General features: G+C 29.9%; 1 protein-coding gene across 1 annotated transcript; it reads left to right on the top strand.

The window, feature by feature from the left end:
* The first annotated feature begins 7109 nt into the window (after positions 1 to 7109).
* Positions 7110 to 9040, top strand: LOC123883896 (pathogenesis-related genes transcriptional activator PTI6-like). The gene has a single exon (XM_045932853.1). It carries the CDS (start codon positions 7679 to 7681, stop codon positions 8753 to 8755), a length of 1077 nt encoding a protein of 358 aa, XP_045788809.1. The 5' UTR covers positions 7110 to 7678; the 3' UTR covers positions 8756 to 9040.
* The last annotated feature ends 8990 nt before the right edge of the window (positions 9041 to 18030 follow it).

Below are 18030 nucleotides of genomic sequence, written 5' to 3'. Positions count from 1 at the left end.
TTCAGTAATCACAAAATGTTTTCTATATTTTTTGAAAATTCCATAAAGTATTGCTCCAACCTTTTACGGCGAGCTAATCAGGCCAAACTGACAAGACTATTATTGAGTTTAGAGGTTTTTTGGTTCGATTTGGGTCGATTTTGAGGTATAAAATCATCCGATCTAAATATAAAATTACTCACTATTTCGTTCGGTTTTGGATGACTATTTTTTTTCTTATATACAATCCAATTTTATGCAATTTAATTTGAATCGGTGATAAGTGATGTGTCTGAGATTCGAACCCTGACTCCTATACATATAATGTAATATCCTTACCAACTGAATTAAGTTCACGGACATAAAAGTGTATCTATCCACTAATATTATGGAAAATGAATAAGTGATGTGTCTGAGATTCGAACCCCGACTCCTATACATATAAGTGATGTGTCTAGAAATTTCACCTTAAAAGTGAATAAGTGATGTGTCTGAAATTCGAACCCCGACTTCTATACATATAATGTAATATCCTTACCAACTGAATTAAGTTAACGGAAATAAAAGTGTATCTATCGACTAATATTATGGAAAATGAAAATCTCAGTCAGGTATGAGTCTTAACTATCTCCACCTATCTTGAGCCAAAACAGTGAAGTCACATGAAACAAGCTTATATATTATGCTCATAAATCTTGTGGCACAGACCCACAAATACAATAGGTTGTGGTAGCTAGCCGTATAATATTAATAATATAATATAATTAAATACATGTGACATTCATTTGAAGAACCTAAAAATTAAATTTTCTGGGAACACATGAGCATGTGATGGACCATCATCCCATAATTAGGTCCATAATAAATAATATTTTTGTTTCAGTTTTCACTTGCAGGCATGAAGTGTGCAAGCATACTCCCCTTCTTGTGGCCATACCTATAGCTACTACATTCATGTCAATATGCATAATGTAATGTATACGTTAGGTGAGAATATATGTATGTGACTTAATGATCACAAAATAAATTAGTGAGAATAAGACATCTCCTCAAAAATTGGCAATTAGAAGAGACACTTGTCACTGTCCAGTATAACTTTCACCTTAATAAATTACTCTCTCCATTACTTTTTAAATGTCGTTTTAACATAAAATTCTCCAATCAAGGTAGTAGATTGTTATATTAATTTTTCAATTCTACTCATGTAATTCACCTTTTATTTTCTCTTTACAAATAAATTTAGTACATTTTTCATCTCTCCATTGAATTTTATGAAAATTGTGAAGTGAACTTGTTGAAAAAGTAAAGATATACTTTCTCTCTCCGTCCCTAATTATAGGAACCTTTTACAAATTTTTTTTGACCCTATAAGACTCTTTACAAAGTATTGTTCAAATTATAGATGACATTTTATAATCGTAATTAATAATTTAATTTTAAACTTAATATAATTTTTTATTTTTAATGTAGAAATTTAAGTATTACAAATATTACTTTAAACTAAATATAAAAATTAATACATTATTAATTAAAAATAATATATAAATCACACACAATTGATTTTTTTTCATTCTCACGAATTAAATACGACTAAAGTCATACGTTTCAATCATAAAATACCAACAACTATATGAACGATATTCACTAATATATTCCATCCGTTTCAAATTACTTGTCTTTTTAGAAAATTTTATTTTTTTTCAAATTACTTGTCTTTTTAATAATTTATATTATATTTTGTCTATTATACCCTCCTTATTTTAAATATTTTTATTGTATTTTTTTTATTGATACATAACATATTAAATTTATTGGAAAGAGAAAGTGTGTGCAAAAAAAAAATTGGTGAATTAAAAAGGAAAATAAGATGCAAAAATACACTTTCTTAATTTCTTATTTTTTTTTCTTCTAAAAAGTCAAGTAATTTGAAACGGATGGAGTATCTTGTAAAGAATACAGGTCTCTCTCTCTCTCTCTCTCTCTCTCTCTCTCTCTCTCTCATTTTTCATGTATTAAATATGACTGTTGTATTCATGAATATCATATGAGAATCGGCATTATCTATGATTGAAATGCAAAACTATTGTAAATTTTAACCATTGTTAACTTATTTATTTAATTAAACTCATATTACATTTGTTGCATTTATCAACCAAATAACACATTGTATTTATGCATTTGTACCCAAAAATAAAATAAAATTTAAGGTTCTATTATTTTATCAAAAACTCATTATTTAATGATATTACGAACTTTATTTATTTTTATTTGTTAGTTACAAGTTATAACATAAAATTTTGTTTATTTTTTTGAAAAAAGTGACTTTTTTATTTTTTTGTAATAGTCCGCGGGTTAACCGTTTAACCCGCGGGCTTACGCGGACCGAACTCGGACTTAATATTATAACTCGTTTATATTTGCTGACGGGCTTGTCCGCCCCGTTTAATATGCGGGCTTATGCGGGACGGGCTAGCCTGCATACCCAGCTCTAGACGTACGGTTAAATATATATATATATATATATATATATATATATATATATATATATATATATATATATATATATATATATATATATATATATATGTTAAACTCATACAACATAACACAAAATTAGAAAACTAACGATCACATTTAGCATTTAAAAAAAACAAGAAGCCTTCCCTCAAATTAATATGCCATTATTCAACCCTTGATCTCAAACTTTTAATTCCGCCAAAAGTAAATAAGATCTAGTGGTAAAGATTTGAGCACTTTAAATAGATGGTCAGAAATTTAATTTTTAACACTTACAAATAAAAAAAATAAAAAATTGATTGGAAGAAGATAATCCATCCTACATACCTTATAAGTTTACCGAGAATTCACCAATAAAATATGCAAAATTATATGTAACGAAACTACACCTTAAAAAAATTATGTCTTGCCACTAAAGGATGCAGCATAAACCAAAACAGACTTTCAAATAAAAAACGGCCAGAGCAGCCTCCCACCTTAGCATAATTAGTCCAACAACCAATCATTAGAAGACACGTAACGATGTCTATCCTAGCTGGATTTATGAGAGCCAGCTCAAAAGCATTATTTTTCTTTCTATATTTAACTAAAATGGTTTAAATTTAATTGGTCAACAAATTTCATGTCCTCGTGAGCTTAACTCAGTTGGTAGGACATTGCATTATATATGTGGAGGTCGGAGTTCAAATCTGAAACACCCTACTTATTCATCTTTAAGGTGAAATTTCTAACCACTAACTTATTTGACAAAAAAAAAATCATTTGTGAAAATATGAATTTGACTGTATGATTCTCTTGTGTGAAAAGTTTCTTGACCAAATTTTATTTTCACCGAACTATAAATTATCAGACCTCTTTTATTAAAAGCGGAAGATTAACGCAGGAAAATGTCTTATTAACTTATTTTGTAAAAAAAAAAGGTATTATTAATTAATTTATACATAATGCTTCTACAAAAAAAAAATTATACATAATAATCCTTGTATAGAACCAAACAGGTCGGCCTCTTTGTTTTATACACTGTTTTAGTTTTCCTGTTGGGTCCTTTCTCAGGGCCGGACTAGGCCCATAAGCTTATATTCCTGATTATTAAATAATTTTATTTAACAAAATTGACAAAATAAAAGCCAAAAAAATGTTACTAATTGTTGTCTTATACTTTCTTGAACAGCATAATATCTCTGGCTAAATTTGATTTTGTATGTTTCTACATAATGAATTTGCTTCAAAACAAATTAGTATAAGTTGTATTTAATTGCTTATTTGAATTGTTGTGTTAACTTTGCTAAGTGAGTTCCTTTGTTGTTGGAGCATTCATACAAATAATACAAATGAAAACAATTACTAAGATGTATTGTAAAGCCAATGCAGTCATATACATTACTTGAATTTCACTAATTATATTGTCTGGACAAAAGCTATAGCCATACCCTAATCATAAAATGAAAAGACAAAATTAAGATTACTTTGGACATAACCATCCACTCATTTTGGTTCCAATTATTATCTAACAATATACCTAATTTCCAAAGTTTATTTTGGCATCTAATAAGTTTTGTATCTATATAGGACCTAGGAAAATAACAAGCTATGATTTCCCTTAATTATGATTGTTCCTTGTCTGTTAAGGTGTATATGGTTTGTTAAATTAAAAAATGTGATAATTTACAATTATTTGTTTGTTAACTTATTTCCTTTTTCATGGAGAAACTAAAGTTTTTTTTTATCAGTAAACTAAAGTTTGATCATATAATGTAGAAAAAATGTTTTAACATAGTACCTTATGAAGGACAGATTCAAGTAAAATACATTGGGGGCAGCTAGCCCGGCATCTAACTTAGAACACAATAATTTTAAAATACAAAAATGCATAAATAGCAATATTATAATTTATAAATTGTGTATTTTAATTTTTAAGGAGTTTTTGGAAGGGATCTCTTTTTAGGGCATGTTTGGTTTGTTCCTTAAGTAAAATTGTTTATTATGGGTAAACTATATTTTTGGTCCTTTAAGTCAATTTTAGGTCTCACTTTAATTCATTAAGTTTTTCTTTTCTTTCATTTTAGTATCTTAAATTACAAACATTATACAATTTACTCCTTTAAATGTTTTTCATTTCAGTTTAGTCTCTTTAAGTTATGTATGTTGGAACTTTGATCATTTAATTTACAAAATTCAGACAATTTAATCCTCTTGATAGGGACAAAATTGTCTATTAATATTAACCTCATGTTGTAAAACTAGTTTTTTTAATTAACCATAACCTTTTGGTTTTTAATGGAATGAATTTCTGATAATTCAGAATTTAAGTTCAAAGTAGGTAAAATTCGACATAAAATTATTCCTATAAAAAACAATCAAATTCAAATTCTTCCAAACAATTTGCATCGTAATACTAGTCTATAGTTGCACAATTGCATAATTTTTTTGAAAAAGAAAAAAAAAGACGGAGAAGCGTGTTCCTCACGAGTGTTTGGCGCGTAAATTGTTTCTGTATTAGGAGTAACAACAATTAAACAGAAAGAAACCGAGAGAGTAGAACCCATTTGTAAATGGCGCCGAATTCTAGGTTGCCCGCCACGTTAGTTTCTATCTATAGCTAGCTAGCTTTAAAAAGTTAAATAAAAAAAATCCTAATGTTTCAAATACACAAAAAATAATTAAAACCTTTTACTCCCCCACCACGTGAGAGTAACATTGTTAAGATTAATTAAATTACATATTTTATCTACTGTTTTTTTTTTTATCAAATAGTTTGTTAACTAAAAATTTACCTCTTGAGGTGCGTTAAAATGTCTCACATTAGTTGCGAGATGACTAAGTATGTGTTTATAAAGTAAGGACAATTCTCATCTTACAAGTCGATTTTGTATGGTTGAGTTAAATCAAACTCTCAATTCTAAGATGATATCGTAGTCTCTCCACAATCTGTCTGCTATCAGGTTTTTGATAGCAATGGACTCATCCACTATTCATAGTTGTGCCCCAAGCACGATCGTATTGGGCGCGACATGATGTGTTAAGAAGTCTCATATCGGTTCTATGTTGGGGTACAAAGCACGCGTTTTGAAAAAACGGATAAACAAACTCGACTAGAATAGCAATGGACTCAAGTTCAAGTTCTTGTAGTAGAATGAATCGAGTGAAGCCCTTTGAAAAATGTTAATAAACAATTAGAAAAAAAAAATCCACTTGAGGTTGGTCTAGTGGTGTTGGCTTGGGTCCTTGGAGTATTCTTCTCTCAAGATAAATTTCGATTCCCCATGGTGCCAATTTCGGTGGACTAAATCCATACAAAGCAAAAAAAAAACTCTGACTTTAAATGGGGGCCGCAAATGAGTGGTGAGATTGGTCCCCTTGAATTAGTCGGTCCTAAGGCCAGATAACAAGTTTTCAAATAAAAAAAAAGTATTAATACTGTCTTGAAATTTTTATGCATGCAATTTTAGTGTCTCTTATTTTCCAAAATTTTAAAAAAACTATAATAATAATTTTAAATTTTAAAAATTGCTTAGTTATAGCTAAACTTTTGAATATCAAAATTACTACTAGTATTTATTTTGAGATGTATAAAAGAAATTTGAATTCATTTATTATCACAATTTTGTACTAGTATTTATAGGAAAACAATGCGTTTTTTTTTTTTTTTTTTATCAAAGAAATACAGTGTTTTGAAAACACCAAAATTTAAAATTTTATTATGTTGACTACACAATTTTTAAGAAAAACTTTCTAAACTTGAATTCTTAACAAATGTCTCTAGCACTATTTTGCATTTGGCTTATATTTTAAAAATAAGAATAATGTTAACGTATGCCCGATGACAAATATTAAAATAACTTAATATAGAAAATAAAGAAAATCCTTATTCACCAAGAAGCCATAAACATGGTTGCAAATGGCTGGCAAAATATGAATCGTTTCCATTTTGAGACTTTTAATCAAATTACTAAATTACCCTCACGCTCTATTAGACTTGAAGCCCAAGCTGCACAAAAATCTTCAAATTAACCAATGGTGGCAAATGGCTGGCACAAAATGAAACGCTTCCATTTTCAGACATTTAAGATCATCAACATTACTAAATTACCCTCATGCTCTAGTAAACAAACATGAAGCCCAAGTTGCACAAAAATCTTCAAATTTAACCAAAAGATACTTTTGATTAGTCAAAGCAAATTTTGACTGATTAATGCTAATAACCCGAGTATCTTTTGCTCACGTGATTATCACCTCGTTATTCGAGATTTATCACACACACGTTCACTCACGTCCGTTAGATTTTCTTAATTTTGAATTAGTAAAACATAAAGTCACTATTTATTTAAAACCAACTTGTTCAAATCGTCATTATGCGGCGCTTCGCATATTCATTTGTTACAATTAAATGGCTTCATTATTTTCTAAATAAATCTCATTAAAAGGAAACAAAATATTTTATGTGAATTGTACAACTAATAAGTTTTAAAAAAAGTTCTCATTTGTCAAAAAAAAAAAAAAAATTCTCATTAAAAAAATTCCTAAACGAGCTTTCCAATTTCGGCTGATTGATCCTATAAAAAAGCGATTTCGGTGTTTCGGTCTTCTCAACAACTTATAAACACTTGTTTCATTCTACTCATTCAACAACTTTTACTACATACACCCCCCCACCATAGAATCTACGCCTTTTTTTTGGGCTAAAATCTCTTCTCTTTGAATCTCTAGATTTTGTTCCTTTTATATAAAAAAATATATCACAAAGAAGTTTCAAAGAAAGTTTCTAGTGTTGTTATAGAATCATAATAATCACCGTCTCAAATTAATCACTTTAATCCTCTAGTGTTTTTGTGATTTTTTCAGCTTTTCTTCCTCTTACCTTACCATACCATAACCACCAACATCACCCCACGATGTTAAAAGCACTTTTGTTCACACTTTATTCTCTTATTTCTTTCTACCAATTCCATTTTCTCACATTTTAATACTATTTATTACATATTTACTACCTTCCCTTTTCATTTTCACCCCTTTTAATGTCTTTTTATTTTTTTCATTCCAAAAGTCTCTCACTCTTCAAAGTTCAATCTTCTCACTCAAGTTTCTCATTTATTATTCCAAAATAAAATAAAATCTCTTCCTATTTCTTTACCCAAAACACAAACACAAACACAGTTTCTCACAAAAAACACAAAGAATCATCATGGAACAACAACAACAACAACAGAGTATCCTATGTAAAACCACTGTCCACCACCAAACTTTTACTAAGAAATACACAAAACCAAACAAGAGAAATGACACTAATAGTAATCAAATCGAATTACCACGCGTGATTCGATTAACGGTTACTGATGCAGATGCTACTGATTCATCCAGTGATGAAGAAACACAGTGTTTGATTCCCCGTAGGAGAATCAAACACTATGTTAATCAGATTGATATTGAAACCGTTGTTGAGACAACGGTTTCTGGTAGTAAGAAAAGGTCTTCTAGAGAAACTAAATTGAAATCTTCTAGAAGACCGGAGAAGAAAGTTGCTGTTGCTGTTGCTGTTGCTAAAGATGAAAGAAAGTTCCGCGGTGTTCGGATGAGACCGTGGGGGAAATGGGCGGCTGAGATTAGAGATCCAGGGACTCGAGTTCGGTTATGGTTAGGAACATTCAACACTGCTGAAGAAGCTGCTATGGTTTATGATGCTGCAGCGATTAAATTTCGCGGCAAAGATGCTGTTACAAACTTCGGTATACCGGAGTTTGAAAATGCTGAAAAAATTGAAGTTGTTAAGGAGAAAACAAAAATCAATATTAATAATGTGAAGACGGAGATTTCTGTTTCCGGTGAAGATTCCGGCGATGAGTTTGTTAATTTATCTTCTCCGACGTCTGTTCTCCGGTTTAGACGAGAGGAAATGAATGAAAATGCAAAAAAACCGTTTAATGAAGATCACGAGTCTGTTGTTCAACCGGTTGAACCGTTTGGTGAATGTGAAGGTGAGACGAGGTTTTTCGAAGAAACTAATGAGTTTTTTCGACAAGAAATGGATGATGTGTTTAATTTTCCAACAACTTGTGAATATTTTTCAAGTATGTTTGATGAAACTCCTATGGAATTTTTTGATGAAACGACAGAGGTTTTGGTTAATGAGTGTCGTTTAAGTGATCATGTGGAATTTGATAAAACACACTCACGTTCTTCTTCATCATCAGAAGCTTTATGTGAAGGGGATGAAATTCTTGATGATATTTTGTTAGGATTAGAACCTCTTGTTGTGCTTTGAATGTTCATGATGATATCTCAATTTCAGAAGTCGTCGTTGACCTGTTGATTTTGATCAGCAGATTTTGATTCCGGTGACAAGAAAATCTCTAAATTTAATTAGGAGTTTATATTATCTATTTTGTTAAATATATTAACTTATCAAATTTTGTTTATTTAGTTAAGGAAGAGAGTTGAGTTAAGTTTTGTTTAATTTTATTATTTATATTTTGTTGCTTAATAATTTTGAGGTTTATGAGAATGTAATATATATTGTTCAAATATCAATGCAAGTCCTATCTTGGTGCTATTATCTCTTACGTATTGTAGATGTTTATAGAGCAAATGAAGCGGTTCATGTTTTTTTTGCAATGTATCTATTTATATTTGTACAATGAGTACAATGTTTCATACAGTTAACTTAACTGCAGTTCCTGAGTACATCAGAACTATTCGATCAAAATCAGACAGTTTTTATTGATAATCAGTTCTTAATTTTAATTCGATTATTAAATCATGGTAGTTTGATCATACAATCGACTGCAGTTAGTACATCAGAATTATCTGATCAAAATCAGACGGTTTTCATTTAAAGTCGGTTCTTAATTTTTATTTGATTATTAAATCACGATCGTTCGATCTTACATCGATGCAATGCAAATTCAAAATCACTAAAAATAAAAAACCTGAATCTGCCAACAAACTTACATCATCCATGTTGATAACATAAAATGACATATTGCATAAACCTACATATTTGCTTATATTTAAGTGTCTGAAATATCTATGTCTCCGGATATGTAGTATCGATGACACAAAAATTATTAATTGAATTTGCACTGAATCAAACTTAATCTTTTAACATGAAACAAATGAACACCGCACCAAAAGGTAACTATGGTTTGATTCTTATCGTTTTTATATTTGGAGTGTCTGAACTAAATTTTTTGTTATGTGTGTGAGAATATATTAATCAAAGTTATGAGAAATGGTGAAGGGTTGAGTCACCACTTGCAAGCGGTGATTGCGGTTGTTACCATTTGGTGGATGTGAATTCGAGAATCAAGGGTAGAAATTTTTTATTTCTAAGTATAGTACATTTTCTGAAAACTATACTAGTTTAATGTTTGTGATTCAGTGAACGTCGGTGTGAGTAAATGTTTGGAGTAAGTGGTTTTGGTTTAAGTAATAAGTACTATGTTTGTTGCCACGAAGAAAATTCTATATAGATATCGAAGAAATACAAGCTGCATGTGGAAAAAGATTTTAAAGTTTACATAGTTTTTGAGCTTTATATGTATATATTCGATTCTATTTGAGAAGAGTGTAACTTTACTTATCCTTCGTATTTTAAAAAAATTATATACATAATTTTGAAAATAGACTTTGTGAAAAAAAAATTGTGTTTTTGTCCAAAAATACACATTTGTACAATATAAAATTGTGTTATTTTTAGTTATAATGTATACTTTTAAAATGACTTTAGAGCGATAAAAAAGTTTCTCCTATTTGAAAATTTTGCTGCCAATATATAAGATCCTCTAGATACTATGGGTCATGAGGAGGGACTCTTGAGAGTGTTAAGGGACACTAAGGAAGCTTTTGGATGGATGATTCATGACACTAAAGAGTAAAGAGATTAATTAGTCCTTCCATAGGCACCCACTTATACTAAATTAGCTAAGTTATGTATCAAAATCACTTGTTTTGGCGGGCCAATTATATTGATAGTTAGTTTGTCAATCAATTTTTGACGTTATTTATCCCTCACAACTGCATTTTGGAGGGAACTGAAACTACTTGATGTCAGAACTCGCTCCGAACTCTGGACTTTTAGGGCCTCTTTCCCCTAGGAACCAGAAGGTGAAAATTTTTTTTGACGTTCTTTAATTATATCCATATGTTTAGGGAGTAAATGTCCTTAATGTATAATACACAAAATAGTATTACTATTGGAGATACTTTTAAGTGAGGGAACGCCAATTCAATTAATTAAGTACTCCCTCTATTGACCTAGTTGACCATTGAATGTACGTCAATGCACAATTTTGATCACTAATATCTTTAATTGTTTATTTGTAAAAATTATAAAAACTTGATATTTTGAAAATACTCATTAGAACAAATCAAACAATATCTCATATGATAATGTTTACATCTATATGTTAGTAAAATAATAAGGTCAAAACAAGATAAATGAAAATTATATTTAGTCAAAATAGGTAGGTCATATATATTAGTACGGAGGATGTATTATATTAGATATTTTTATGTACTCCATCAACTTAAGACTATTAACAATAGCTCTATCAATACTCATCATATTTTTTGACGACTTCACCCACTAATTTAATTCACCCTATATCTATTGATCTTTTGTGGTGTTTGAACTTTTCACCAAAATACTAATTGTTAGTACTTAAACTTGAGAAAAAAGTTTAACCCAAAAGACATAACATTGAAAATTTTCTTGTGGTCCAAGAATGTGAGACTCAAACAGCTATATATATTCTCAATTTGACATGTGATGAAATTTCAAACTACTGATTTTTATTACCATTTTTTTAGAGTAGCTTTTTATACCCTTTTTAACATAAACACATAACTTTACTTAGTAACAATAATAGGAAAAAAGAGGGAAATATGTGGTCACGGGTCAGAGAAATAAATCAAATAATAGGATTGTGGGACTATGATTTATGTGGTACTAACTGAGAGTGAAAGTGACCGAGTGAAGCTATTACTTACTCGTGTGCATACAAATGATTGCTTGGCTATTACTCCACATCACTTTAATTACACATGCATTAATATTACATATGCGATACTATAGTCTATAGTATATATTAGTAACGCATGGTAGGAGCGTAATGAAATTGAAAAGTGGAATATGTGATAAACAGGCCCATTGAATTATTATGTCGTAATTTGCAAGCAATATAAAGATCTTATTATATGTTTTAAAAGTGTATATGAATACAAATCCAATTACCATTATGATTGGTTAATTTCACGCCCTCTTTCACCTGAATCTCACAAAACATCTCTGTTCGTATATAATCTGATTATTCTCCATAATCCACTCATATCATAATTGTGTTTTCAAATAAATATATAAAAAAACTAATTTAAACTTATAATAGTAATTACTTGAGACACATATAATAAACTAATTTAAGGCATGGTATCTTTATTTACGTGGAAAAGAGAGAGAGAGAGAAGATCGGCTTAAGCCTGCAGCTATTGGTCCAACCAATTAACACTCCAACATCATTAATCCTAGGTTTCTTTTTCATTTTTCAACAAAGAAATCCTAGGTTTCTTTTGTTTGTTCTATGTAATGTAACCATCTATCTCTTCCTCGATTGCATGTAAGGCTTAACAATGACCGAAGGTGTGAAAACACAAGAAAGGGGGGTTGAATTGAGTTTTGGTAAGTTAAAATTTTTTCAACTTAGCACACAAGATTACAAAGTAAGTAAAGAGATAGAGAGAACAACACACAGAAAATTTATACTGGTTCCTCTCACAAAACGAGAGTAGTCCAGTCCCCTTACACTTTCAAGGGATTTCACTATAATCACACAAGATTACAAATGCTCAAGCACTTAGCAAGAGACTTCACCACAATGCTCAAGCACACAGCAAGAGACTTCTCAATCTTAAGAAATTAATAAAGTTTGTTGAGTGTAATACAATACTCTTAAAGAACCTTAATGATTAAATACAATGAGTACACAAAGACTTCAAAGTATTTTGAATAAGAATGAAATTCTAGGTTCAGAGGTTGAGAGCTTGTATTGAAAGATTGAAAGCTTGTTCGTGCGTGTGTTCTTTTTGTTGCAATCCACTTCTTCTAGTATTTATACTACTGAGAAAAAGAGTCGTTGCACAAGACCATTGATGAAGATAAGCTTTGTCTTCTTGCATCTGTCTTGATACAGTTTGGATGTTACTAAAACAGAGTAAGAGTTTTAGTAACTTTGACCTGGTGCAGAGAAGACTTTTCCTATTCAGCTAAGAAACCAGACAAGTCACGTTCTCCCTTATGGATAGACAAAATGTAAGAAGCTGTCATGATCAAGGTTGAAAGGTCATTTTCTTCATTGGTAAAAGAGTCGACCTTCAATTTTGAATCTTCACACAATCCAAGATAATCATCAGAGTTTGATTGGCTTCAGAGATAACAAGTTTTGAGGTCTTCAACCTCTGATACACATAACTTATGAAGTTTATATCCTCTGAGATATCAAGAACTTCTGAGAGTTCAACTTCTGGCTTAGCTTCAGAACTTGACTGTATGTTAGTTCTGCACACTTAAAATAAATTTTTAATATCTCCAATTGTACATTTAATACTTTGTTATCATCAAAACCTTAATGATTTTAGGGGGAACAATTTTTAAATCAATTTTATTCCAACAATGACATGACATTGAAAATTTGACATGCTTCTAGCTAGTAGTAATATCAATTTTTAAATTGAATTAATTAGTTAAAGTTGTTTTTTTTTAAGAATGAAAACTTTTGAAAAATATCAAATGCATGTTTGGTTTTTTAGTAAACTAATATTAAAAAAAATCGAGTAATATTAACCATTAAAAAAACACTTTAGAATTTTTTTTCTTAACGTTTATTTTAGGTTGTGATACACTCAATATTTTATCTTTATACAAAAATTTAATAATTTTTAAATTTTAACAACTCAAACAAAATTATGCTTAAAAGTATCATATGTTTTTCTTAACAACTCATCAATTTAGTCTATACATTTTATCAATAACTCTTCAATTTAGCTTATAAACTATATAAATGTATTTAATATTTTTAAACATTATGTAATTACCAATTTCTTTGTAAGGTTACTTGTTAGGTAATTATAAATGCATTTAATATTAGGTTAACATATTAGGATTTTTAATTTTAATCACAATTGAAGTACATGTTCTAGTGGTTGAAGTACATGATTAGGTTTAAGGTTAACTTATCGAAATAAGCTTAGAATATAAGAGATAAAACTACTCTTACTAATTTTAGATAAGAGATTAATGTAAAGAAAATTACTTTTTATAATAGAAGTCAAAGTCAAAGCAGTTGTGGGAGATCAAATTGTGGTTCCGATCCCTATTAAGTTCAACACCAATCACCACTAAACCAATTAGAATCAAACTCGAGAATATTTCTATGATTCTATTCCTTAACTCTTCAATCTCATTCTTAATCACCAAACCAACTTAATTCCTTTTTTTTGGTTAAAAAAAAAAATTTAACCAACTTAAATCCCAACTACTGGTAATGTGTATAATTTTGTTTTAGGGAAGTAATGTATAATTTACTTACGACTACCTATTAATATTAGGAAAATCATTCCCAATATTGTACGTATAAAGAAATAAATTAAGGGTGATGTTAACCGGTACTCCTGAGACACTGGTTAAAGAATCCAAAAAAAGAATATTTTAAGTTGAAAATAAAACTTTTTAAACTTTTGAGAAACTGACCGCACAAATTCCAATATCATATTATTATATTTGTTTCCTTAAACGGAATACTGTTTAACATTTTCCATAAATTAAATATTTGCTATAAAAATGATGTTTTACTTTTGAAACAGGAGTCAAAGTCAAAGCCCAACAGTTGGCCTCTCTGGATTGGGCCATCCCTAACTGCTTCTTTGGTCCATCTAAGTTGTTGCCAGCACCACTTTCAACAAAATCACAGCCGTCCATATTATGACTTTGTAAAATTGTGGATCCCACTAGACCCTTTCTTGATCCAACATTATCAATGCGGTCTCCACCTACTAATGCACGATTTGTGCAAAACTACTTCCAACTTGTTTGGTTTTAAACTCTATTTCCAAACAAATAGTATCCCCCTCAAACTCAAAGTAAGATTATGGGTTCAAAATTAGCCACGTGTCACTTCGTACGGAAACCGTGCAAGTCTAACACAATCCCATGTGGACCCACAAAATTAGAACCTTGGGTAACTACCGTTATTATTTGGGTATGACTCATGCATACTAGTAGATCACAAGTGTGCAAGATTGAAAGAGCATGTAAGATCTTATAATTTAGATGTGTTGTTGTAATTTTTTTTTTTAGATGAAAAATGTGTTGTTGTAATTTAAACTATAGTATTTAAATACAAAGATATAAATTTGTCAACCAAAAAAAAAAATATACAAAGATACCATTGTAAATTCAAATATTTTAATTGAAAATAAAATAGAATTGTCGGTTCTTTATATTTACTCCGGTCTTTAATATACAAAAAAGTTAACTTTTTAGATTCATTAAATGATTGATGTATTTGGACTAAAAAATAGACCAAATACATTTAACATTCTATGAATCTAGAAAATAATCTTTCCCTTATATTAATGACTACAGGGAGTAGTAAATATAGAAAAAATTGATCAAACTTCGTCAACAAAATCTTTGTTGTGACAAGTGCAAGGTGAATTAAGTGACACATTTACTTAAAAAAAAAAGGAGTTTGAACACTTTATAAGTGGAGTTATGGTCCTTTCCAATACATTTTTCCATCCAGTTAAATCCTAACCTCATATTTTAATATCATTATAATTTTAATTTTTTTATTTAGAAAATGGATGGTTGGATTGTGGACTGGATCTCCTGCAGTGGAAACTGCACTGGAGAGAACCTTGTCCCTTATAAGTGAAAAACCCATAAACTTAACGCTTTAATGTTTTTTTTTGAGTTAAAGTGTGGTGTCCAACTCACTTATAGACTAATTTTTAAGTTATAATCCCAAGTTATTCCCTCGTGATCCAATAGTCTTTTCTCCGACTTAAAACTTTAACTCTTTTTTAACATTTTATATATAAATTAAGAAATAATAAAAATCGATAAGTATAAGAAATCAAGGAATTCTAAGATAGAAGATACTACAATTAGCTCTCACATGCAAGTGGAATTTTCTATCTTACATTTCTTTACCACTTTCATAAAAAAGTATGAAAATTCAAAGGAGAAAAAGAAGTGTGGAAGAGTAGGGAAAGCACGTGAAATGCGTATGGTAAGCAAGTGTTGTCTGATAATTTTAAAATAAAGTGATTATCTACGTGGCAAACATGAGAGTGTGTCATCATACTAATTAGAAAACACGTGGCATGGTGGGGTTGATGATAACATTAATGAGTATCATGTGTTTTTGTTCAGAGCACAAAGAACAGTGTAACAAAGTTAAAAATGGACCCACAAAAGAGAGGGATAGTAGTTTGCTCCTATTTTCAATAGTCACCTACCGACAGGAGACAAGGGAGGAAGGAGGGTGTGTTGGCAAGAGCAGAGTGAGAGATTGCAAAGAGTCAAGAGAGTGTGTGAGTGAGTGTGAAGATTCATGTGCAATGTGAGATTTATTTTAATGGTGGTTTGGATTTTTTTATTCTTTGGTGTTATTTTGAATTTAAGTTGAGATACACTTACTAGATATTTTTAAGTAGGAAATAGGTGAGATCATTCCATATGGGTACCTGATGTAATCAATATGAGAGGCAGGCTAGACCAAACTTTGCTTTCAAATAGACAAGATTTGTTTATGGCTAACAAAAATACAATAAGATATGGCAAAATAGAGATGAAAGAGAGAAAAATAGAATATTTATATCATGAATTTGAATTGGGTTAAAGTTCATTCTCGTATTGGATTGGGTCGTCCTTATTTTTATACGACCATCACGTAGATTGACTCTAGACAAACATATAGAAGTAAGATTGATGCACTGTTTTGACCGTTAAATTAGGGTTTTAAGTAATTTAGCTACATATGTGATCCAACTCTAAGATGTCGAAAGCTAATTTTATTATTATAAAGTCTAACTTTTGGTCTAAAATAAGGTATACACTATTCAAAATGTTAAACCTAACACTCATCCAACCCCTACTTACTTGATTGTTGGAATATTTTCATCATACTCCTGTTATTTTTGGAGCTTGTCAATCAACAATTCACTTACAACGACCCTTATGAAGTTATGCGAATTCTCTCCGGAACTGGAAGACCATTTCGAGATCTTCGAACATATTCGAGGATTCAATGTAACTATTGTAACTTCGGCTAACACATATACCAAAGATCTCAAATTCAGAAAGATCATTATAGTTTTATAGGTCTTAATTATTTATAGGAGAATGTTAACTTGTGCCCTTAAGGCACATGTTAAGGAAGCAAAAATAGAAAATATTAAATGCTAATTTGTGCATTTTAACTTTTGAAGCATTAAATTTCTTGTATCATTAAATGTTGAATTTCTATTTTGGTATATCTTAACATGTGCCCTAAAGGCACATGTTAACAAGACCCTTATTTATATCGTAACAAGAGTTATACTTGTAAGACACAAATCCAAAACTTATAAAAGATATGAATTGTCTAAACTAGTAATGTGTCACTAGCATTCCACTACTATCGGTTAATTATTATTATTATTATTATTATTATTATTATTATTATTATTATTAATATTCATAGAATTTGTTCTCGAAAAGGTCAAGTTCGACATCAAAGTAGAAAGTGATGTTATTGGCCTATTAATACAAAGTCTATCACAATCTAGTCTATTCTCACCCTTTTGCAAGGCCAACACAAATTCTATCCACCAAAACGAATTGATGTTTCTTTTAATTTGTTGATTTGAAATAGTAACTAGTATGTTACAAAACCATTATATTAAAAAGGTACAAAATTACCATAAAGTATGATTTTTTTTTTTTTTTTATAACAATGAGGGTCTAAGTTCAAGAATAGAAAAATCACATCGAAATCAATCGAAGAGTAGTAATATGCTTATCAAAAAAAAAATCGAAGAGTAGTAATATCTATACCATCGGATACAAATAAATGCTTAATATGACTTGGGCAAACTTATAATATTTTAGTCCAACAAACATCCCATATTCACTAGTTAAAATATCCATATATTGATCGGTTTCTCGATAAGAATGAGAAACCCACACTTTACAATCCAACTCCATCAATCTTCAAATGTTCTTCACCAAAGAATGACTCACAAGATTTAATTCCACCAAAAAACTAAAGAATCAATATTTAATTCCACCGCTCGTTACCCATTGTGTCTAACATACTCTAATCCTCCACTCACTTTCCACAACTCGGCCACAAAATTACTGCAAACTATTAGATATTTTGTAGAAAATAGTTTTGGTGTTGTAGAAAATCACACAATTTTAATATTAACTATTGGATCAATTTATATCATAAGATGGTGATTTGACGGTTGCAACCTCTACCATTCAATAAAAGATCCAAA

This window comes from Trifolium pratense, linkage group LG1, assembly GCF_020283565.1.
Source record: "Trifolium pratense cultivar HEN17-A07 linkage group LG1, ARS_RC_1.1, whole genome shotgun sequence".
Classification (NCBI taxonomy): domain Eukaryota; kingdom Viridiplantae; phylum Streptophyta; class Magnoliopsida; order Fabales; family Fabaceae; genus Trifolium; species Trifolium pratense.
The sequence above is the reverse complement of the archived record's forward strand: the minus strand, read 5'-3'. Positions and strand labels throughout refer to the sequence as shown.